Source organism: Chanodichthys erythropterus, chromosome 15, assembly GCF_024489055.1.
Source record: "Chanodichthys erythropterus isolate Z2021 chromosome 15, ASM2448905v1, whole genome shotgun sequence".
NCBI lineage: Eukaryota > Metazoa > Chordata > Actinopteri > Cypriniformes > Xenocyprididae > Chanodichthys > Chanodichthys erythropterus.
In genome coordinates, this window is record NC_090235.1 from 17,788,491 (window position 1) to 17,813,490 (window position 25,000).

The following is a 25,000-nucleotide window of genomic DNA, read 5'->3' on the forward strand; positions in this document are numbered from 1 at the left end:
ATCTGAAATCACATACTTACCTACTATATAGTAGGCGAAAAACAGTATGTGACAAAAGAAGAATTCATAGTACTCATAAAAAAAAATCAAAAAGTCCCCTGCAAGATTCTGAAGTGTGCATATGATGTACACTTTACTATCCCATGAGGCCACGGGAGAGGATTTGTGAATGGCGATGAAGTAATGGAAGGTCACATGATGATAACAACATGGCAGATGTAGTACGTCCAGATTCATACTACAACTACACACATTCATACTAGAACATACTTTTTAGCAGCCATGAAGTAATTACAAAATAAGAGATATGCTATAGAGTCACAACATCCCACAATGCAACACACTAAAAACACCTTTTCCACTGGCAAGCACCTGTTCATTTGAAGTTGTGTGCACTGTAGTTGCAGAAGTCATTGTGGATGGTGCTCAGAAGTGGAGCATAAAAACATCCTCAAACCTGATATTGATTCATTCCTCTTCATTTCAACAGACACTTGAAGAAGAATCTTACCTGTCTGAGCAGATCTTGAGAGATCTCCTTGAGTTGTCTTTTGATTGCCGTTCTTATGCTATTGTCAAGACGGTATGAAAAGGCAGACGATCATCTTTTCACCATTTAAATACATTTAATACCGTTCTATAAATCCTGTCTTTGGATAACCGATAACAGGCAGAGCTGACTGGAAATATTTGTCCATCTTCAATTTGTTTAACAGCCTTTATTGCTGTTGTTTGTTTTTGCTCATGCCAAAGATGTTTTTTTTCTGAAGCTTATATACAGTAGTAAGTGGGAACACTTTGGTTTGTCTGTTGTCTTCAGAACAGTCATCCATGTTTTGTCTTTGGTTCTCTTTCTCTGCAGATCCCATTAAGACGGCCCAGGGTTCTTTGTGTTTGAAGGCCTACAGGTTGACCCCCAAACTCATGGAGATCTGTAAAGAGAAGGACTTCTCATCAGAAGGGTAAGCCTTTAAAATGTGGGAGTGGCGTTAATGCAGGTTGACTAATATATTAAATACAGAAATTTATTTAACACTTAAATGCATACCTCGGGTCTTTAGTGACCCGGGACGTCATTCACTACCCTCCTCCTCGTTTATTTTTTAAAGTTAGACATCAACCTTCTTAGTATTCCTCAATCAATTCATTATAAAAATTATAACAAGAAAAAAATCATAAAATTATAAAAGAATGCCTATTTTTGTATTCATTTTGTGTAAAAATTGTATAGGGTCGCTAATGACCCGAGGTGTGTATGAGTGTACGTATATTTTTTTCTGCACAACAATAATTGAATCTTAGATGATGGAAAAAGTGCAATTCACCTTTATTCCACAAGGTGTCAATGTCTGATACACCATGATGAAGTGACGACTCATTCAGACAGAAAACGAAATAATAAAACAAACATGTAATGGCTCAGCGATTTACTGCAGAGCAAGTACTGAACGCAATCAAATATGATTGTAACTGTTACTGGATGGATCTGGTGAAGCTGTTAGCGATTGAAATATTAATTTTGAAGATGTTGAAAATGATATAGCTTTGAGAATACGTTTGAGATTGCGAATGGGCTCATATTCGTGACCTCAAACATAAAACTAGCCCATTATTTGCTGAATTTACTGGGAAATGAGCTCTGATGAGGACAGTGATGATGGCATAAAACATCTGCTCAAACCGAGCCCTTTCAAACTCCAAAAGGTAACAAAATATGATTTATTTTATTCTTCTGTAATTGTTACTCTAATATCAGAAGAGTTTTATATTGTCACGACAGGTATGTAAGAATGATTGGTGAAACAGTCATGCATTTAAGGGTTAAAAAAATCCAATATTTATTATAATATATTTTATTAATTATATATTTTTTTAGTTGGACTGATATTAAATATAGAATTTTCTTTTTTTTTTTCATTTCAAAATGTTCTATAGATTAACGAATAAGGTTTTTAAAAGTGTAAAGATACATAATGGAGATATAATTAATTTTGAAGATTTATAAAGTGTTAACAATGAGACTATGTGGTTTTTATAATCAATTAACACTGCTTTTGTCTTTTTTTTTTTTTTTTTTTTACAGTATTTTAACCAAAAAAGTCATTTGGTTTAACCAAAATTTTGGTTTTACCGAATGACACTTTTGGTTACACCAAATGACGATATTTTCAAACAATGCTAACAGGCTGATATCTAGCAAAAGGACAATCAAACATTTTATAGTACAAGTTTTTAAAATATTACAACTTTTTCCATGTTTTATAGCGGTTGTACCGAATGACCTGATGTGGTCCTTTTCAGGTGTCTGAATGATGTCACATCCTGTCACATGAAAATGGCCCCTTTATATTGGTTACTCCGAATGACATCAATGAAATTCATTTTTCCGGACATTCTTTCTCATAACAAAGCAAATTTTAATATCATTTTGCACCATGTTGATATATGATGTTATAAAATCATGCCAGAATATAAAATATATATACATTTATTACATTTTAAGATATTTTAATCTCAAATGAAATGGCTGTTTTGGCCTTTTGATGCTTCAAAATCTTTAAAATACCTTTATATGTTGCAAAATATAATTAAAACCTTTTGGATTCAATAAAACAGATCTAGTTGTACTACCTCACATACTTTGGATAAAATATCTTTGTTTTTTAATTATTATTAAGGCCTTCGGAAAAAAGGCCTGTCGCGTCATTGACCCATTATATTTATTATATTATATTATATTATATTACATTCCTAAATTTATGCTTATATTAAATATGTCATATAGCTTTTCCCATATTTGTTAAAGCAATTATATATTTTTGCCAACAAAATCTAGCATTCTCGTATTGTGGGATGATGGATTGGCAGAGAGTCTGGATAAAGTGTGCATGGATCAGAAGAAAGCTTGTTTCACACATATACAGACTCGCATTCATTTGTTGACTTCATCTCCGTTTCAAAAAGTGCCTTTTGAAATCAGTTGCCTAATCAGCCTTGAGTGCCTTTCTAATGGAGCGATTAGTGATGGAGAAGAGTTGAAATCATCCACTCATTTAATTAGAGTGATCGTAGCAGCTCTGCATGTATCAGCTCACTCTGTCCTTGTTATTTCAGATGCGTTTGCATCATCAAAGTATATCTCAATTAACAATATTGTCCATTCTAGAGGGGAAACGCATGCATACTAAACCAAAAGACCCGTATTGAACATTTTCGGTACGAGTACGTGTACCGTTACGGCTATTTTGGTCACCGTGTTATCAAAAAATGTGACGTCAAATCTTTAACAAGAGTCGCTTCCAGATTCTGACGGTCTCTTCTCTGTGTGTCCAGGCTTAAGAAGGCCAGTGTGGGATTCGAGCACATGTTCGAGGAGGTTCCAATCGTCATCAAGAACTCTCATCTCATCAGCGTTCTGCTGTGGGAGCTGGAGGATAAATCCACTGCTGCGGACAAACACGAGCTCCTGAACCTCTCCAGCAGGTCTGACCACACACACGCATTACTATACAAGCCAAGCATTTCCTAATGTGAATGTGTGTAAATTTATACTAGCGCTGAGATATCCCTAATGATGCTTGCTCACATTAGCGGTAAGTCATCTCTGATGAGGAGTAATGAAGAGGTCAGTGCCGCCCTGGTGACGTCTGCTTTTAATGGCTTTCAATCTAGACTATCCAAATAAAAGGCTGTGCAAGGTGTTCATTAGACGCTCCTCAGACTTTTTACCTCTTGAACTTGAAGTGAACATTCAGATATGACAGTTCACAAGCCGCTTTACTCTCGATTCTGACAGAAGCGAGACATCTCTTACCTTTATCTGACAGAACAAATGCGCGGATGAATTTAAAGACACAATTTACAGGGAGGGTTTTACCGTGTGCTAAAACCTACTCTCTCTAAATTCAAACCTTTTTATGCATCACTAAAACGTCACTTCTGCAGCACATTGTCTGCCTTCAACAATAACAAGTGAAAACATTTGTAGACGGCTGCTAAATCATTTACTTTTAGCAATGTATGTGTGTTTAAGAATAATCCATCGGTCTCAGATTGTGTTTGTGAGGACTGTAAATAAAATATTCTAAATATTAAGCCCATTTATTTAAAAAATCCATAAAAATATCAAGCAGCACAGCTGTTTTCAACAAATCATTATATTAGAATGATTTCTGAAGGATCATGACACTGAAGACTGGAGTAATGATGCTGAATAAATATATATATATATATATAAATATATAAATGAAATATATTAAAATCACTGTAACCCCGTGACATCAAACCAGTGTTATTTTAGTATCATTGAGATTCTATTATTTTTTATTAATATTTTAAATGTTTTTATTTGTTTATTTTCCATTTTCATTTCAGTTAAAGTTTTAGGAATTTAGTTGTTTTTGTCAGTTTTTTTTTTTTTATATTTCTGTATAGTTTTTATTAATTTTATTTCAGTTTTAGTTATTTTAGTATTTTAGCTTTCAGTGTTACATTAAGACTTATATGGGAAAGTGTATTTTATTTGCTGCAACTTGAAGAATATGTCCTAATATGAGGTCAAAATCAAGACTTTTATTTTATTATTTTATTTTATTTTAATTTATTTTATTTTGCTGCAACTTGAAGAATAGGAAGTCCTAATATGAGGTCATAAACAAGACTTTTATTTTATTTTAATTTATTTTATTTCCTGCAACTTGAAGAATATGAAGTCCTAATATGAGGTCATAAACAAGACATTTATTTTATAATTTTATTTTATTTTATTTTGCTGCAACTTGAAGAATAGGAAGTCCAAATATGAGGTCGTAAACAAGACTTTTATTTAATTTAATTTTATTTTATTTTATTTTATTTTATTTTATTTTTATTTTATTTTTTGCTGCAACTTGAAGAATATGAAGTCCTAATATGAGGTCATAAACAAGACTTTTATTTTATTATTTTATTTTAATTTATTTTTTGCTGCAACTTGAAGAATATGAAGTCCTAATATGAGGTCATAAACAAGACATTTATTTTATAATTTTATTTTATTTTATTTTGCTGCAACTTGAAGAATAGGAAGTCCAAATATGAGGTCGTAAACAAGACTTTTATTTAATTTAATTTTATTTTATTTTATTTTATTTTATTTTATTTTTATTTTATTTTTTGCTGCAACTTGAAGAATATGAAGTCCTAATATGAGGTCATAAACAAGACTTTTATTTTATTATTTTATTTTAATTTATTTTTTGCTGCAACTTGAAGAATATGAAGTCCTAATATGAGGTCATAAACAAGACTTTTATTTTATTTTATTATTTTATTTTATTTTATTTTAATTTAATTTTTGCTGCAACTTGAAGAATATGAAGTCCTAATATGAGGTCATAAAACAATACTTTTATTTTATTTTATTATTTTATTTTGCTGCAAATTGAAGAATATGAAGTCCTAATATGAGGTCATAAACACAACTTTTATTTTATTTTAGTATATCAAGTGAAAATGATAAATGAAAACTAACTAAAATAAAATTTAAGAAATATATTATTTTTTCAGTTAACATTTATATTACTTCATGCAACAATTTATTTATTTATTTTTAATCATTTTAGTTTCGGTTCACTATAATAACCCTGCATCAGACTAATTCATCTTGCCCAATTGTCAATAAATAAAAAATAAATATAAATAATTATTATGAAACATTCGAATGAGTTTCCTCTGACCCTGAAAGAGACGGTTGGTGTGAAACAGCTGTCATGTGTTATCTTTACCTCGTGCATTAGAAGACCCTGCTCTTCTCTGAGGTTTAATGATGCTCAGAGTAAATATAAGCCCTGATTTACATAGACGGGTCATAATAAAGGGCGACCGTACAGTGTGCATGAGGTCAGTCGGCTAAAACAAGCGCTCAGTTTGGGAATAATATTTGACACATTAAATTATTAGCTTAAATTATAAAATGATAGTTATAATCCAGTCCACTTTTTGCAGGAGACACAAACATCCTTTATATTCTCTGTGCATTTGAATGGTTTTTAGTAAGGCTTGTTTCATTCCGTTTCGCTCCCTATAAACAGCTCTTTTCTGTGTTAAAGAGTGAAATACAACATTGAGAAATAGATGTTAATATGAGCGCTTTGAATGCGGAGCCGACTCGCTTATGAATGATCGTTTTCTATAGATCATTGTGCTGGTCAATTTTCTTCTTCAATTCCCCTGTTTGTCATGGTCGGCCCTCACTGATCTCGCAGATGAGACAATACATCAGATGCTATCAATATTTCACACACTTTTATTATTTCATTTCTTTTCTACTCTCATTTTTTCTTAATTTGAATTCACTCTCCATATACAGCTTGTAAGGATATGTGGGGGTGGGGGTGGGGGGGGGGATTGAGTTTCCAATTATCATTTTAATCTATTAATTATTTCCGGAGCAGCTATGGTTGAGATGATGCTTTTTGGGACAGAAACATTCATTTTTACTGCTGCTTTTTGAATTGTCAAAGGTCCAAGAGGGGATTGAAGGTCTCTCTCAGCTGACTAGAAAGGGAATTTTATCTTTTTAATTTGCCTCTTTTAATTCGGCCTGCCAGATTTGTTTTTTCCAGATGAAAGGAAGGAGCCTTCGTCGCACTGCCGAGGACTCATGACACATTCATAATGACCTCCCTCTCTGAAAGCAGAGCTGCATTCACACACATGACGAATAATATCAATGTTCTTTTTTTAACTTTCAGGATGTTTGATTAAAATATATGTGAATGGTACAGTATGAGGGAAAGAGTGTTTTAGATGCTACAACTTGAAGAATGTGAAGTCCTAATATGAGCTTCTAAACAAGACTTAAAGGGTTAATTCACCCAAAAATGAAAATAATGTCATTTATTACTCGCCCTCATGTCGTTCCACACCCGTAAGACCTTCGTTCATCTTCAGAACACAAATTAAGATATTTTTGATGAAATCCGATGGCTCAGTGAGGCCTCCATAGCCAGCAATGACATTTCTTCTCTCAAGATCCATTAATGTACTAAAAACATATTTAAATCAGGTCATGTGAGTACAGTGGTTCAGTATTAATATTATAATGCCACGAGAATATTTTTGGTGTGCCAAAAAAAACTAAATAACGACTTATTTAGTGATGGCCGATTTCAAAACACTGCTTCAGGAAGCTTCAGAGTGTTATGAATCAGTGTATCGAATCAGCTGTTCGGAGCGCCAAAGTCACGTGATTTCAGCTGTTGGCAGTTTGACACGCGATCTGAATCATGATTCGATACGCTGATTCATTTGTGCTCTGAAGCTTCTTATAAATAATTGACCATCACTATATAAGTCGTTATTTTTATTTATTTATTTTTCTTTTGGTGCACCAAAAATATTCTCGTCACTTTATAATATTAATATTGAGCCACTGTACTCACATGACCTGATTTAAATATGTTGTTAGTACATTAATGGATCTTGAGAGAGGAAATGTCATTGCTGGCTATTCAGGTCTCACTGAGCCATCGGATTTCAACAAAAATATCCTAATTTGTGTTCTGAAGATGAACGAAGGTCTTAAAGGTGTGGAACGACATGAGGGTGATTTTTGGGTGAACTAACCCTTTAAAAATACTGTGGAAAATTTAAGTGGACATGAATTCTTTAATTTCTAATAATATTAATTTAATTTATATTATTTATTTATTTATTTTTATTTTAGAAGGACTAGGTTTCATAAAAATACTGTGGAAAATTAAAGTGGGCATAAATTCTTTAATTTCTAATAATATTAAATTAATTAATTCATTTTATTTAATTTTTTCATTAAAATTGAAGTGGACAAACTCTATTTCTAATTATTTTATTTTAATTTCTTTTGTTTTATTATTTTATTTTATTTGGGATAGGTTCCATAAAAAATACTGTGGAAAATTAAAGTAGACATAAATTCTTTAATTTTAATTAATAACCTCTTTATTTTATTCATTAAAATTGAAGTGGACATTTTTATTTTATTTTATTTTATTTTATTTTATTTTATTTTATTTTATTTTATTTTATTTTATTATTTTATTTTATTTTATTTTATTTTATTTTATTATTTTATTTTATTTTATTTTATAGGTTCCATAAAAATACTGTGGAAAATTGAAGTGGACATGAATTCTATAATTTGTAATAATATTTAATGAATTAATATTTAGATTATTATATTCTTGTCATATTACCTAATAATTGTTTACAATCTTTAAAGAAAATCATCAATCATATTTCCATGTTGCTTACACTGCACATGACATGAACAAACAAATTACTGTCAATTTTCATTTATTGCAGCACTTTTTCATGATTCTGACAGCCATTACTGCATGCCTACCCTCCTTTGTATATTTATATACTCAGATTTTTCTTTTAATCAGTAAAACAGATGAATTTCTTACAATTCTTTCTTCAGTTTTTTTTTCTTTCCTTTGAATCTCTCCTCTGTCTGTCGCTGGTTTGTCTCTCTCTCTGGACATGATTGGCTCTCTTTAAACACCAAAATACCAGAAACACTCTCAGACAAGGCGGATTTATCTGTGGCTTTTCTGTTTCGTTATTTTTCCTGATTTCTTTTTTTCGTCTCTCCCTCCACATCTGTTTAAGTTATCTCTTTGCAGTCTGGTGTTACCCTAGAAACCAAAGCAAACACTGAACCACCGCAGCCTCACTAACACAATACCTCCCTGTCTTTCCTCTCTCTCTCTCTCCCATCCTTCCCTTCCCAGCAAACCTACCCTCCTCTTCTGGGGGTGAAATCAAATTGCATTTTTTTTTAGTGAAATAAAAAAAGAATTATGAGTTTTACAGTACTTTGGCGTGGAGCCGTGATTTGGGTGGGTGTGTGAGAATCTGTACGTCTGGGACGGCAAAGGCCCCAGTTTAAAATGAGCTCAACCCTCTGGTGGGTCCAGTGCTAACCCTTTTCTGTTCCTTTTATTATTTTCTTCTCCACCTTTTCTCGTGTTCTTGGCACCCTGGTAGTGTGTGTTTGTGTGTGTAGCAGGGGGAAGCCCAGATCCACAGTGATTCAGACTGTAGATCACCTCCCAGATATATATCTGTGCTTGGATACTCAGGATGGGGCTCATGCTTAATCTGAAAACAAAATCAGCCCCCTTGAGTTGAGCGAATCCATCATGGATGTCAATGCAGTGGTATTGGGCTGAAACCACTAAACTCCATGATCCGCTATCCCAGAGTGCTCTGCTGGACTTCATTGACTCTCCTCAATGATCTGGACACATCATTGGAATCTGTTTGGCCTTAAGCCTCCCTTTAATTGGCCAGGAATGAGAGCGGGCGCCTCTGATCATTTCCTCGACATAAATCCAAGCAGTCCTCACTCTGGTTGACTCCAGGAACACTAGAGCACAGTTGCTCTTGTAGAATAAGAGGGTTTCTGTGAGCCCACAATGCTTTTGTGTTTATCTCTTTCATTGATGCCTGTGTTGTTTTCCTAACCAGCTAATTACCATAAAAGTATATATTTAGCTTTATCGGGACAGATCTCCACATTTAGTCGTTTTTATTTTAAAAAAAAAATCATTACTATTGGTCATCCTTTATGTCTGTCTGTGGGTTTTGCAAGTATTTAACCAATGAAAAGTATTAAAAAGAGCTTGCGACTAAACTTTGTAACTCCATTGGCTCCTTAAACTGTCAGTCGAACCTCATAACTCCGCCCACCTCTATCATGAATTAAGTGTAACATCTTTGCTTGTTTGCAATGCAATCGTGAATTAAGAACCGGTTGACTGAATAAGTTCAGTGTTTTCTTTACTCAAGAAATGCTTTATATCTGATGTTTTATGTATTTATGTATATATGTATTTAGTCTAGCGTTTGTCATCGAGTCACAGCAATACTGTCTTAGGGCTCGTTCACACAGAACGCATCTTTGTGTCTAAAAACGTGAGACCCAGCGCTCAGCAATGGTTTTAAAGAAAGTGTTGCGCAGAGGATCTTGAGACGCGCTTTTGTGACGATGCAATAACGAACAAATAAAACAGTTGCCATGGCAACTTGCTACTGTAATCCGAAAATCGCAACGCTTGCCCCGCCTCTGAGTTCTTCTGATTGGTCCACTGTTTTGGAACTGACATTGATGAGCGGCGCTGCATGTAAAAGTTGAAATTCTTTTAACTTGACATGGTATCTTAAAAACATGGTGTAAAGGTCATACACATCTGTCTAGCGTGGGTTTACATAGAAAAACCATGGAAAAGTAGTGTGTTGGAATAGAAAAACACGTTCTGTGTGAACGGCTCTTTAAAAGCCTGCGTGAAGCACTTCATCTTTTATAATGTGATTTTTGCCAAATGACAGAAAAAATTGAGCGTCCACATAAACTTTATAATCTGTAAGTTGATGAAAATGTAATGCGATTCACTTACTGCCTCAGATGTGGCCGTTCTAATGGTGGAAAAACACGTATGTCCAACATTTTGCTGGTCAACTTCCAGAAAATTTCCAGAAAAGAGCGATTTTGGAGAGATGATGTTTCCGCCCGACAGTTGTGATATATATGTTATATTCAAAGTATTTTTTTTTTTTTATATTTATTAATTTAATTTAATTTAATTTAATTTAATTTAATTTAATTTAATTTAATTTAATTTAATTTAATTTAATTTAATTTAATTTAGGGCTGGGTTTAATTGGGGGCTGGGTTTCATAAAAATACAGTGGACAGAAATATAGTGAATTAAAACTATATAAAGCGACTTAAATACTTTATATAATTTAATATTTATTAGAACATAATATTCACTTAATATTACAGTCTAAAACAACCCAAGTTGGGTTGAGAATGGACAAACCCAGTGGTTGGGTTAAAGGTCCCGTTTTTCGTGTTTTTTTTTGAAGCTTTGATTGTGATTATAGTGTGCAATATAACATGTGTTCATGTTTCGCGTGTAAAAAAACAGTATTTTTCACATAATTTACTTATCTGTATACCGCTGTTTCCACTGTCATAAAAACGGGCTGATGACTTCCTTGTTCTATGAAGTCCCTCCTTCAGAAATACGTAACGAGTTCTGATTGTGCCAGCGGTTCCTGTGTTGTGATTCGACAGCAGTTTAGCGCTCCTTGCCCGGAAAGGTCACGCCTCTTACCATAACGTGTGCTGCACATAGTTTTACATGTGGATTATTGTGGTGTTGTGCCGAATGAACACAAAAGACAATAATTCCAGAGAGACTGAACTCTTTAATCTCCACAAGCAGCGACAGAAAATGTACAACGTTAGCACTCACTCAGAAGAGTACCTCATACGGAAAACAGCCATATACATAAACATACTCCCCTCTTGTGGCCATTATGTGCACTGCAGTCCAACATTAACTATTGCAGTAATGATACCACAATTATAATTTTCGGGAACCGAGTTAAACATAAATTGTAACCATTGATCTCTAAGTACAGCGTCCCTGGGAAGGCCAAACAAAGGTGATTGGACTGCGGGATGAAAATAACAGCGTTTCGACAACATGGCGACAAACACACTCTACAAACGAAACTCTTGCTCTTATCCGTGGGAGCGCAACAAGACCACGCCCCCTTTTTTTGTGTATTCCTGTGGGCGGAGGTTTTAGTGACGTCATTAAAGAAGGAAGTAGAGGGATGTAGTCCAAACGGGCCGTTCGATGTAGGCGACTTCTGTTAAATAAAATATCTCGCTTGGCATTGAACTTTGAGCTTTAAAATTTTACAGATTTTATTTATACTCTAACAACAACATTACACACTAACTAAAGTTTGAAACATGGGATCACGAAGAACTGCTGGGTAGTTTTATTTAACTCAACTATTGTTTAAAAATGACCATATTTCTTGCTTAAAATGAACCCAAATATGTTGGAAATGAACATTTATTAATTAGTTTAATGAATAATAATTAAACAATAAACGTTTATTAAATTGCTTCACTTTTGATTATTATTATTGCCTCTAGTAATTATGTTTGATTTTTCATTTCCAACCTAGTTTAGGTTCATTTTAAGCCAGATATAGTCATTATTAAACAAGTTGAGTTAAATAAAAGGTTGGTTCAAAACAAAGCAATTGCTGGGTTTCTCCATTTTCAACCTAACTTGGGTTGTTTTTAACCCAGCATTTTTTTAAATGTAGATTATAATCCTTGAAATATTCAAAGTCTGAAGTCACATGATTTGTGTTAAGAATACCTCAAAATTGAAGTGATCTTCTCGTCCAGTGAGTTGAACTCAAGAACCGAATCATTCTAAATCACAAACAAATCATTTAGACTTGTTTTGTGAACTGAATCAACTGATTCATTGAAAAGATCTGACTCAAAACAACTATTTGTTCCTGAATCAGATGTGCTAACCAGGGTGTAAGATTAAATAATTATTCATTAAATAGCTACTTAAATGTGTTTTTTTTTTTATCCTCACACAAATCTATCGTATTGAAAAGAGTTACCAGAATATTATTTAAAAATACATTTGTTGTATGAATATGAATTTCTTTTTTGGGTGCCTTGATATATTTTTCTTTTAGTGTAGATGAACAAATATTGTGAGTTTCATCCTGTCTTGTTTGGATAAATCCAATCTGATTCGGTGACTCTTCACGTCACATCTGGATTGTCTGCTTTGTTGTAATCGTTTCCCAAAGCTTCAAAAGTTCTCATGGTTGACCTGCAGCTCTCGTTGTCTGTGTCACGTTACCGTCACGTGTTCAGAGGAGTGCTTTAGACTGTTGGTTGTGTGTTTTGGCTGGTGTGTGGTGTGTTATGCTGTCTCGATGACTCCAGATGACCCAAACCTTCCGTCAATAGTGCTCTGAAATAGGACGGTGTGATTTTAATGAGTCACCTTTCTCCTGCGGTTCAGCTTTTACTGGGACACCACGTTCCCCCGTGTGACGCCACATCAGTAACTTTCCGTCATGGAAGGTGTTTTCCTTCCCAATCAAATAGAAGATAAACAACTTCCAACTGTTTTTTAAGGGATGCTAATATTCAGTGAATCATTTGAGACCGCAGTCGCCGGCGGTTTATTCATGAAGCCCGTTTTAGATCAGCAGAGTTTTGTTTTGATTTGTTTGTGTTTGTTTCAGACTGAGTGAGAAACAGAAATGGTGAAATGTTATTAAATATGCTAATGAAAGCCAGGAGATGCAGATAGGGCTGAACGTGTGTGTGTGTGTATTACTGAGCTCTCGCTCTCTGTAAATTAGGGACTACATTAGATAAATCATGTTGGAGACATCCTTGCAAGTAAAAATTATGAATAAAGTATTTTTTTTTTAATTATTCTTAAAATAATAAACATTATGGGTTGGTTGGTACGGAAGAGAATTAGGGCCAAGCAATAATAAAAAAATAAAACCATCTCGAGATTAAAGTTGTTAAATTACGAGAAAAAGTCTAAATAAAATGTTGAGAATAAACTCATTAAATTACGAGAAAAAAGTAATTAAATTTTGAGAAAAAAGTCTAGATAAAATGTTGAGAATAAAGTCGTTAAATTTCGAGAAAAAAGTCGAGATAAAATGTTTAGAAAAAAGTCGTTAAATTACGAGAAAAAACTTGTTAAATTTAGAAAAAAAAAGTTGAGATAAAATGTTGAGAATAAAGTCGTTAAATTACGAGAAAAAAGTTGAGAAAAATGTTGAGGAAAAAGTAATTAAATTGAGAACAAATTTGTATTTTAACAAATTTGTTCTCGTAATTTAATGAGTTTATTCTCAACATTTTACCGACTTTTCTTGAAATTTAACGACTTTTTTTCTCATAATTTAATGACTTTATTCTCAATTTTATCTCGACTTTTTTTCTTGAAATTTAATGACATTTTTCTCATATTTTAACAAATTTGTTCTCGTAATTTAACAACTTTTTTTCTCATAATTTAAATAATTTAATGACTTTTTTCTCTAAATTTAACATTTTTCCCATAATTTAACAAATTTGTTCTCGTAATTTAACGACTTTTTTCTCATAATTTAATGACTTTATTCTCAACATTTTATAGACTTTTTTTCTTGAAATTTAACGAGTTTTTTGTCATAATTTAATGACTGTATTCTCAACATTTTATCTAGACTTTTTTCTCGAAATTTAACGACATTTTCCCATAATTTAACGAATTTGTTCTCGTAATTTAACGACTTTTTTCTCATAATTTAATGACTTTATTCTTGAAATTTAACAACTTTAATCTCGAGATGGCTTTATTTTTTTTATTATTGCTTGGCCCTAATCCTCTTCCGTAGGTTGGTTTGTTTGATATAATCAAAGTTTTTATAGTTAACTAAAACTATTAAAAGCATTTCTCTTTATTTGAAATAAAGCTGAAATAAAATATAAATATTAGTTGAAAATAATAGAAGATTAGAAATGTTGACTTGGCAATAAACTGAAGCACTAAAATTGTTAACTGGAAATAAATAAAAAACAAACAAACAAAAAACTAAAGCACATAATGAAATAAATATTAAAGTTAAAGCTAATTCAAAACATTAATTATTATATTAATAATCACAATATGTTCTCAGTTTAATAGCAAGGTGAAGTTAACTATTTTTTATTATTAATATAATTAATAATTAACATTTTATTATTGCTGTAATAAATAAAAATACAATCATTGTTAATGGTGTATATATTTATTAATTGATTACATATTTACCTTTTTTTCTACACTCTAAAAAAAATGCTGGGTCAAAAACAACCCAAGTTGGGTTGAAAATGGACAAAACCAGCAATTGGGATAAATGTTTGAACAACCTGCTGGGTAGTTTTATTTAACTCAACTATTGTTTAAAAGTGACTGTAGCTTAAAATGAACCCAAAATATGTTGGAAATTACCAATCAGACACATAATTACTAGAGGCAACAATAATAATGAAATAAATATTAGATAATAACAATAAAAATCAAAAGGTGAACATTTATTAATAAGCAATTTAATCATTTACTAAGCATTAATAAATGTTAATTCCCAACATATTTTTGGTTAATTTAAAGCAAGAAATACAGTAATTTTTAAAACCAGCAGGTTGAGCACACATTTAACCCAACCACTGGGTCAAAACAACCGCTGGGTTTCGGGATTTTTCAGTGTACAAAAAAAATGTATGACATCAATTAATAATTGGTGAAATAAAAATATTTTTTGTAATATAAATAAATCAAAATACAATTCTATGGCCTGAAAGAAATAATTACGCACAGAAGTATTGGCGTGTGTGTAAGTGAATTTTTGTTGTGCACTCTAAAAAATCCTGGGTTGTTTTATCCCATGCTTGTGTCAAATATGCACAAACCCAACTGTTGGTTTAAAATGTTCTTAAATAATTATTTTTAAACCCAACGGTTGGGTTTGTCCATATTTGAGCCAAACATAGGTTGAAACAACCCAACATTTTTAGAGTGTCTTTGGTTATGAATTCATACAGCAGGAGTGTGTGTCGTATGTGGGTATATACAGTAAACGTGTGTGTGTGTGTGTGTGTGTGTGTTCAGGGGAAGATCCATAGAGCTCATTGGACTCTGAATAATGAGGTGCATGGTAAAAGATGGAGGTCATACAGGGATGCTTGCCCTCATTCATCAGAGCTGGCGCGCCTCCACAGAAAGACTCTAAGAAACATTAAAAACTGCTTCCAGGGCCACACACACACACACACACACACACACACACACACACACACACACACACACACACTCTTTTCTTTCTTTCTTTCTCCACAAGCTTGCTTTGTTGCCAAACTTGCAGAGCCAGCAAACTCTATAAGTTGCCCTGTAGGGGCAGTTAAAGGGAAAAAAAATCTATGTGATTTTTATTTATTTTTTTGCTGTTCAAAGTCCAGTTAAGATGTGGTTTACAGTATTGTACATTCTTCTTCCCTGAAGTTATTTCGTCTGTTTTGTTCACCGCCATTTTCTGCGGTCATCATCAGCACTAATCTGAATTCGTGTTCTTTCTCGACGCACAGACCTCTGGGTCTTGTTCTCTGTGTTTTGTAAATGTTGTGAAGGTGTCTACATTTCTGAAGTGTCACAACATCGTAAATCGAATGTAAATCAACATTTTGCAAAGGAGCAGAGTCTTGCTATTGTGAAACATTTTATTTTAGTATTCAGACGGTTTGCTTTCTGTCACATCAGACCCATTTTAGCATTCATATGTTGAATAGATCTGTGTATACTGAAGCAATAAACCACAAAGGGCATAATAACATATACGTGTCAATATCAGTGGTGGACGACGGTAATGAAGAATTTTTATTTTGTTACTGTACTTTTTTAAAAAGTATTTATCCAAGTATTTTTAATTTGGAAACTTTTACTTCAATTAATTCCAAAGCATATCGTACTTTTCACTTCATTACAGTTCATGTTGTTCCACATTGTGCTGAACTGAAGAAATCGTCACCTGAACTCGATTCAACAGCTCACTGATTCACATGATCCGTTCAGAACGATTCTCCAGTGAACGATTCACTTGAGTCTGATGAACGGGAGATTCTCTGAGATTGAGTGTGCGTGCAACTGATGCCGTGAAAAGTAAGTTACTAATGCTGAATTTTAGGATTTTGTATATATATATATATATTTAAAAGAAGTCTCGTGCTCAACAAGGCTGCATTTATTTGATCAAAAATAGTAAAAACTGTAAATATACAGACTTAAAAAAACTTTAAATATATTTTAAAATATACATTTTTCCTCTGAATTTTCAGCATCATTACTCCAGTCTTCAGTGTCACATGATCCTTCAGAAATCATTCTAATATGATTTGCTGCTCAAGAAACATTTTCTTCTTATAAACCAGTGTTGAAAACAGTTGTTGTAAAATGTCTTTATTTCGATCAGTTTAACGTGTCCTTGCTGAATAAAAAAACACATACTGAGCCCAAACTTCTGAATGTCAGTGTACATACATGCATACAGAAACAGACATGGCAAGAAGTAAAGTTCATTAGCTGTTCGGGGCTTGTCAACCAGGTTAAATTTGTTGCTGTCCAAGATCTGCTAGCGTGGACTGGATAATGACCAACTTTGACAGGTTGCAAAAGACTAAACTGGTTTTATCTGGATTTTTCCAGCGGCTAATGAGAGATTTCTTTGTAGTGTTGTTTCACATGGACCTTACTAGTTGACTTGGTGTTAACATCAATCTCTGTGTGGATGTGCACCAGGGTATACATGTTCGTGCATGATAGAGAGCTGCTCCTGCTTTGTCCGCACCCGCGGGATCTCACTTCCCCACATACGTCCAGCACATTTCTGTAAGATTAATGGAACATGCTGGCGAGGCTAATTTGTTGTTAATGGGGTTTACCAAGAACAGATAAACCACTTTTGAAGACATTTTCCTCATCCCTGCTGTCCTGATATAAAATATGGATATCATTCTACTACAGTTACAGTGGGACCTGATTTGCATATCACATGATACATGCAAATGTTTTTGATGTAGTCGGAATAGGATGAATTATTAATGAGGAATCCATGCTATCAGCTTTTTTTAATTCTGTGTTACTCTGTTGATGGTTAAGATGTGCTTTGATCATTTGACGTTCCCATAAGATTTTCATCTTTTTGGCGTTGGCGAGATACTGGCACAGTTTTACATGTCTGATCATTCGTAAGTGAATTTGAGCATGCTGACTTTTCAATAGTAATGTGCTATGAGCAAAAACCTGTTATTCTCCAGCAATGAATAAACAATATTATTACTATAGAAATTAAAAATGATAATTTGCAGTATTTGTGTCTTGTTTTCAGGTAAATGTTATTCAAAACAAGATAAAGTTTTAGCAAAATTGTATAATATACAGTATTTTATCTGCCTTATTTTTCTAAACCAAATTTAGTGTGTTTTGTGTTCAAAACAAAAATATCATGTTTTAAAAATATTTAGAGACACTACCTACATTTAGGAAGATTGGAATCACAGGAATATATTTATAATATACACACTACCATTCAAAAGTTTGGGATTGGTAAGATTTTTAATGTTTTTAAAAGAAGTTTCGTCTGCTCACCAAGGGTGCATTTATATAATTAAAAATACAGTAAAAACAGTAATATTGTGAAATATTATTACAATTTAAAATAACTTTTTTCTATTTGAAAATATTTGAAAATGTAATTTATATCCTGTGATCAAAGCTGAATTTTCAGCATCATTACTCCAGTCTTCAGTGTCACATGATCCTTCAGAAATCATTCTAATATGATGATCTGCTGCTCAAGAAACATTTAATGTGTACAATTGTACAAAATATTTGTGTACAATATTTTTTTCCAGGATTATTTGATGAATAGAAAGTTCAAAAGAACAGCATTTATCTGAAATCTAATCTTTTGTAACATTATAAATGTCTTTACTGCCACTTTTGATTGATTTAATGCATCCTTGCTGAATAAAAGTATTCATTTCTTTAATTTCTTTAAAAAAAAATACAAATAAAAATTCTTACTGACCCCAAACTTTTGAACGGTAGTGTATAATGCTACAGAAGCTTTGTATTTCAGATAAATGCTGTTCTTTTGAACTTTCTATTTTCTAAAAAAGTACACAACTGTTTTCAACATTGATAATAATCATAAATGTTTCTTGAGCAGCAAATCAGCATATTAGAATGATTTCTGAAGGATCATGTGACACTGAAGACTGGAGTAATGATGCTGAAAATTCAGCTTTGATCACAGGAATAAATGACAATTTATATTATATTACAATAGAAAACAGTTATTTTAAATTGTAATAATATTTCACAATATTACTGTTAAAAAATATTAAAAAGTGTATTTTTAATCAAATAAATGCAACCATAAAAATTCTATTCTAAAACATTAAAAAAATTAACAATTTTAATGTAAACTTTCATTTAATTTGTAATGAGAAAAAAGTATTATTATTATTATTATTATTACCAGTATGGCTTTGTTTTTTCTTGTTTTTTTTTGTTTTGTTTTGTTTTTTTAAATGTATGTCATTACACATCAAACAGTCAGGATGTTTGTAGCCTGGATGAAAATATAATTTGGATGATAATATAAAAGTAATTTTATGGATGACCTGTGAACGCAAGAATTAGCCAGATATCTTTTTGGTTTAACTTGAGTTTCTCCATAGTGCATTACAAGGCCGTTACCATGTCTTGAACATTGGGGGTGACCAAAGGTGTTTTTTTTTTTGTTTTTTGTTTTTTGGTATTTTTATTCAAAGAAATTAAATAATTAAAGGATTAAAATGGATTTAAGGGAATAAAGAAGAAATAAGAACAGTAAAAGAAGTTCCAAGTCCATTCTTCGCAAATAATATTTTATTTAAAAATATGCACACGTTCACTCTTGTTTGTATGTCAGAAATGTAAAAAACATCTTGTCTCGTCAGGTAATTGATGGCATATTTTCAATTCAAAATGGAGAAATTCCATAAAAAAGTTGAGTAGTTTGCATCACTGTGTTATTGTGGGTCGTTAAACACATCCATCCTAAAACAGTTGTCATATATTTAATGTTTAGCTACTTAAATCTTACCACGCACATACTCTTTCACTGTAAAAACTAAAATGTTGCATTGGAATTCACACTTTAAGATTAAGTCCCGCCTTCTTTGATCTGATTGGCTGTCATTTTGACATTAACGAGCGCTGTTAGAGCGCTGAGGCAGACCAGCCTATTTTATATATATATATATATATATATATATATATATAAATATAAATATTTTATATTTTGTTGTTCCTCTACAGTTCTCATCTAGAGAAGAGCCTGCAGATGCTGATGGACCGCGTGGACGACATGAGTCAGGACATCGTCAAGTACAACAACCACTGCCGCAGTCTCAGCAAACAGCAGCAACAGAAACATCAGGTGATCCATCAAACGCAGACACCTGTCTTCTCATGTAGAGATTTCACCGTTTGTGTCATGATGCCTCAAATCAAGCTGCTGCTGAGAAAAGTGTGCTCGTACTTTAATGCAGTGTTGTTTTAGTTTTGAATTAGCTTTTATTTTAAATTTTTTATTTATATATATATATAATATATAATATATACACATTTTATGTTTATTTTTAGTTAATGGTAATAACCCTGCTTTCAAGTGATGGGGTTTTCAGCTGCCAGACTGAAGAATTGGGATAAAAAGAGGAACAGAGACACGGGAGCGTGCTGTGACGAGTGTGACGCTGATACACCGCTCACTTTTAAATGCTTTGATGTTCTGGTTGGATGAGAGCCATCATAAGCATGTAAACGCTAGTTACCGTTAATGGTAGCTTTACTATCCTGATGTCTGCTGGTGGGAAAACAGGTTGTCACCACAAAGATCACAATAAGGGGCTTAGGCTGAATGAGCGGCTGATGAGGCTTGATGTTTCACTCTTGATGTTATTCTCTGGAAGATATAATTATATCACAGTCGTAATTGATGAAACTGTGCAACTCAAACCCAGGAATTAGCTCTGAGGCTATAATCAAAGCTTTGTTTGAGAGACACAGGGCCGTACTTTGGAGGATTGTTTGCAGTTTTAGCAATTAAAGATTTTTACTCTTAAATCAGTGCTTATTTGTTAATATGCACTATAAAGGGTGTTTCTCATGAAAACTGTCAAGAAATGTTTGGATCATATTTCACCCCAAAAATACAAAAATAAGAAATGTTATTTTTACATAAAGAAATCTAAGAATACTTGCATTGTGACATTAAACACATTTCCCCCCATTTACACCAATGAATAAATACATACACAAAATTAAAGGTCCCATAGAACTTTTTTTTAAAAGATGTAATATAAGTCTAAGGTGTCCCCTGAATGTGTCTGTGAAGTTTCAGCTCAAAATACCCCATAGATTCTTTTAAATTAATTTTTTTAACTGCCTATTTTGGGGCATCATAATAAATGAGCCGATTCAGGGCTACTGGCCCTTTAATTCTCCTGCTCCACGCCCACGGAGCTCACGCTTGCCTAGAACAGTGCATAAACAAAGTTTACACAGCTAATATAACCCTCAAATGGATCTTTACAAATTGTTCGGCATGCATGCGTCGGATTATGTGAGTATAGTATACTGTTATATTGCTTACATTTGATTCTGAATGAGTTTGAGGCTGTGCTCTGTGGCTAATGGGTAATGCTACACTGTTGGAGAGATTTTTAAAGAATAAAGTTATGTTTATGAATTATACAGACTGCAAGTGTTTAAAAAAGAAAATAGCGACGGCTCTTGTCTCCGTGAATACAGTAAGAAACAATGGTAACTTTAACCACATTTAACAGTACATTAGCAACATGCTAATGAAACTTTTAGAAAGACAATTTACAAATATCACTAAAAATATCATGATATCATGGATCATGTCAGTTATTATTGCTCCATCTGCCATTTTTTGCTATTGTTCTTGCTTGCTTACCTAGTCTGATGATTCAGCTGTGCACAGATCCAGACGTTAATACTGGCTGCCCTTGTCTAATGCCTTGAACATGGGCTGGCATATGCAAATATTGGGGTCATACATATTAATGATCCTGACTGTTACGCAACAGTCGGTGTTATGTTGAGATTCACCTGTTCTTCAGAGGTCTTTTAAACAAATGAGATTTATATAAGAAGGAGGAAACAATGGGGTTTGAGACTCACTGTATGTCTTTTCCATGTACTGAACTCTTGTTATTCAACTATGCCGAGGTAAATTCAATTTTTCATTCGAGGGCACCTTTAATTTTATACAAATTTAATATAAATATAAAATTAAATATTTCGAATATTTAATAATAATAAAAAATTATGCTGAATTAACGTTTATCACTTGAAAACAGATTTTTTTCTGTATTCATTGATGAATTAGAAAGTTCAAAAGAACATCATTTATTTGAAATAGAAATATTTTGTAACATTGTAAATGTCTTTACTGTCATTTTTGATCAATTTAATGCATCCATGCTGAATTGAAGTATTCATTTATTTTAAATAAAAAAATAAAAAATCTGATAGACCCAAAGTTGTAATTTTGTAAAGTATTTAAAGGGGTCATGAACTGCATTGTTTTATTGTTTACTAATGTTTCCTAGAGTGCACTTATAATGTTAGTATGTTTTTAACATCAAAAAAGGTCATATTTTAGAAATAAGGAATTTTCCTACTCTTATTTTATTTGAACGCTCTGTTTTAAGGGGCGTGTCTGCTGTGAGACTTCAGTGTAAACGCCCACTGCTGTGATTGGCTGACATCTTTGCATATAAAATAGCTCAGTATTACTCTCTCAAAAACTTTTAGCACATTTTTACTATTAGAGCTCTCAAGGTTAACTACTTGTGAAAAGCATTATATTTAGATTGTGGAATGAAAGGTTGCAGTGATGAACATGTAGTTGATCACAGACATGTTGTTGAGCTCATGAAAGCAGAGATCTCGTCATTGAAACTCAATTTCTGCACACTAACGAATGCTTTCATCATTACTAACAATGCAAATGTGATGTAACTAAGAGATTTGTTGAATAAAACGAGTTTTGGTCACTAATAAACTCGCACTGTTTGATTGACAGCTCCAGCGATTGTAAAGGGAGCGTTCTTTGATCGTTTTCTATATATAATTTAATCACAATTTAAATAACAGATTATTTTCATCCTACTAAGAGAAACAAGGTGAAGTTGAGCGTTTAGTCACTGGTTTGATTTACTGACACACAGACAAAGATCATGTGACTGTACATGAATCATTAATATCAGATCAGGCATTAGAATGAACACAGTTACTGACATGTTGTTGCATTACTGTCGAGTTCATATCGTAAAAGTCTGTTTGCCCCGAAATGCGATTGATTTACTAAAGAATCCACAGTGAAATGCATTGAATACAAATAATAAAGCTCAACTGAGACCAAATAACCATATTCCTGCATTAGGATGCTTTGAAAGGTAATGTTATTTTAGTCCTGTATCGCTCTTCTCATCTCACTAACACACCAGTGGGCGGAGCTAACGCTGTAATGATGAAGTAGGCGTTGATTTCTTCTGCGGAGGCGGGGTTTCACCATAGATAGGCACATTCCGGGACGAGACAATAAAAGCTTTTATTGGACTAACAAGGAAGTTTTCAGTTCTGAAACTTACAGGATTTTCTTATAGTAAGATGATCTCTTATATATCAAAAGCTCAAAGAAAAGTTGATTTCTCAATTCATGACCTCTTTAAGCTGATTTTAATTAACAAAATAAACTAACAAAACCTCGTAATGGTCCTAAAAATAGTTTCTATACATGCAAAGTGATATCATTTCTTGACTTTTAATGTGAAACATAAAGTTCACCCAAGTTTAGGCTTGTCAAGGCTGCAAATTTTCCTATTTAAGCGAGAGTGTCTGGGATTTTTGTGCCAAGGCAATCACTAGCATCGTTCAGAATCGGCCCGACTGACTCTATAAAGTCAGTGAAGTTAGAAGAGATTTATTGGGTGGCTGTGTATCAAGGTCTGAATGAGACGGTAATGGCCTCGCTCTGCGCTGGACTCTGAACTTCCTGATTGATTGAAGTACATGTGACCTCCCAAATTCCTCTGAAACTGTAGTGACACAGCGATTCTCTCTTTATTTACTCATTTCTTTGATCAAATCTAATCATCTTCACCTGCTGTTAAATACACCATCAGTCTTCTCTTTCGTCCTCCTCTTCCGGCCTGTCATGGCCATCTTTAGAAGCTTTAATTCAGAGGTTAAAGTTCAGAATAACCGTGTGCTCTTCATCCCTGTGCTGCAGTACGTTCAGAGGCGTCAGCAGGAGAACGCGCAGAGACAGAGCCGAGGGGAGCCTCCGCTTCCTGAGGAAGACCTGAGCAAGATGTTCAAGCCTCCTCAGCCGCCTCCACGCATGGACACCTTGCTCATCGCCAGTATGTGATCCTTCCTGCACTCACTTTCATTCATATTCATATTTTAAAATAATAGTTAATATATTTTTACACGAAATATACTAAACTAAAATAGTTAAAAAATTATTATTATATATGGTATATTGTGTTATTTTATTATTTTTATTATTTATTATTTTCTTTTCTTTTTTTTTGGTAATTTCATTATGTGCTTTTTGTCTGTTAATATTGTGTGGGTTTAAACTATTTAGGTTTAATTTATATTTATTTCCATTTTAGTTTTAGGTAATGATAATATAATATAAATAATAATTAATATATTTTAAATATTTTTATGTGAAATATAATTTCAATTAAAATAGTGACAAATAAAATAACCTTGGAAAAATAAAAATACAATAAAATCAATTAATCAATTAGAGTAATCAATTAAAATATATATATTTTTTAAAAATAGAATTAATTTGTTATTATTATTATTATTACTATATTATATGGTGTATAGTGTTATTTTAGTTTTATTATAGTTGTATTATTATTTTGAATAAGCTTTTATTTTTATATTTTAGTTTTAATGTTAATACTATTTCATTTTTTTTGTAATTTCTTTATGTGCTTTTTATCTGTTAATGTTGCGTAGGTTTAAAATATAAAAGTTTAATTTATATTTCCATTTTAGTTTTAGGTAATAATATTATATAAATAATAATAAATATATTTAAGTATTTTTATGTGAAATATAATTTCAATTAAAATAGTGAAAAATAAAAGAACCTGGGAAAAATTAAAATACAATATTTTAATAAATTAAAAAAAAATGTTTAAAAAATATATATTTAATTTATTATTATTGTATATGGTGTATAGTGTTATGTTAGTTTCATTATAGTTTTATTAATATTTTGAATTAGCTTTTATTTTTATATTTTACTTTTAATGTTAATTTTAATTATTTTTTTAGTAATTTCATTATGTGCTTTTTGTCATTTTATTATTATTATTATTTTTTTTTTTAAATATTGCTTAGGTTTAAAATATTTAGGTTTAATTTATTAATTTAATTTATAGTTTTAGGTAATTTTAGTTTTCATTTAATTCCAATTAAAA

At 32.3% G+C, this 25,000-nt stretch overlaps 1 protein-coding gene across 1 annotated transcript in view; it reads left to right on the forward strand.

Moving 5' to 3' along the window:
* Positions 1–25,000, forward strand: part of eif3hb (eukaryotic translation initiation factor 3, subunit H, b) — a 92,571-nt gene that overhangs the window by 63,528 nt on the left and 4,043 nt on the right. The window contains exons 4-7 of the mRNA XM_067411461.1: positions 863–962; positions 3,334–3,483; positions 19,776–19,896; positions 23,782–23,914. Of these exons, the coding sequence (XP_067267562.1) occupies positions 863–962; positions 3,334–3,483; positions 19,776–19,896; positions 23,782–23,914 (504 nt within the window). The remainder of the gene's footprint in view (positions 1–862; positions 963–3,333; positions 3,484–19,775; positions 19,897–23,781; positions 23,915–25,000) is intronic.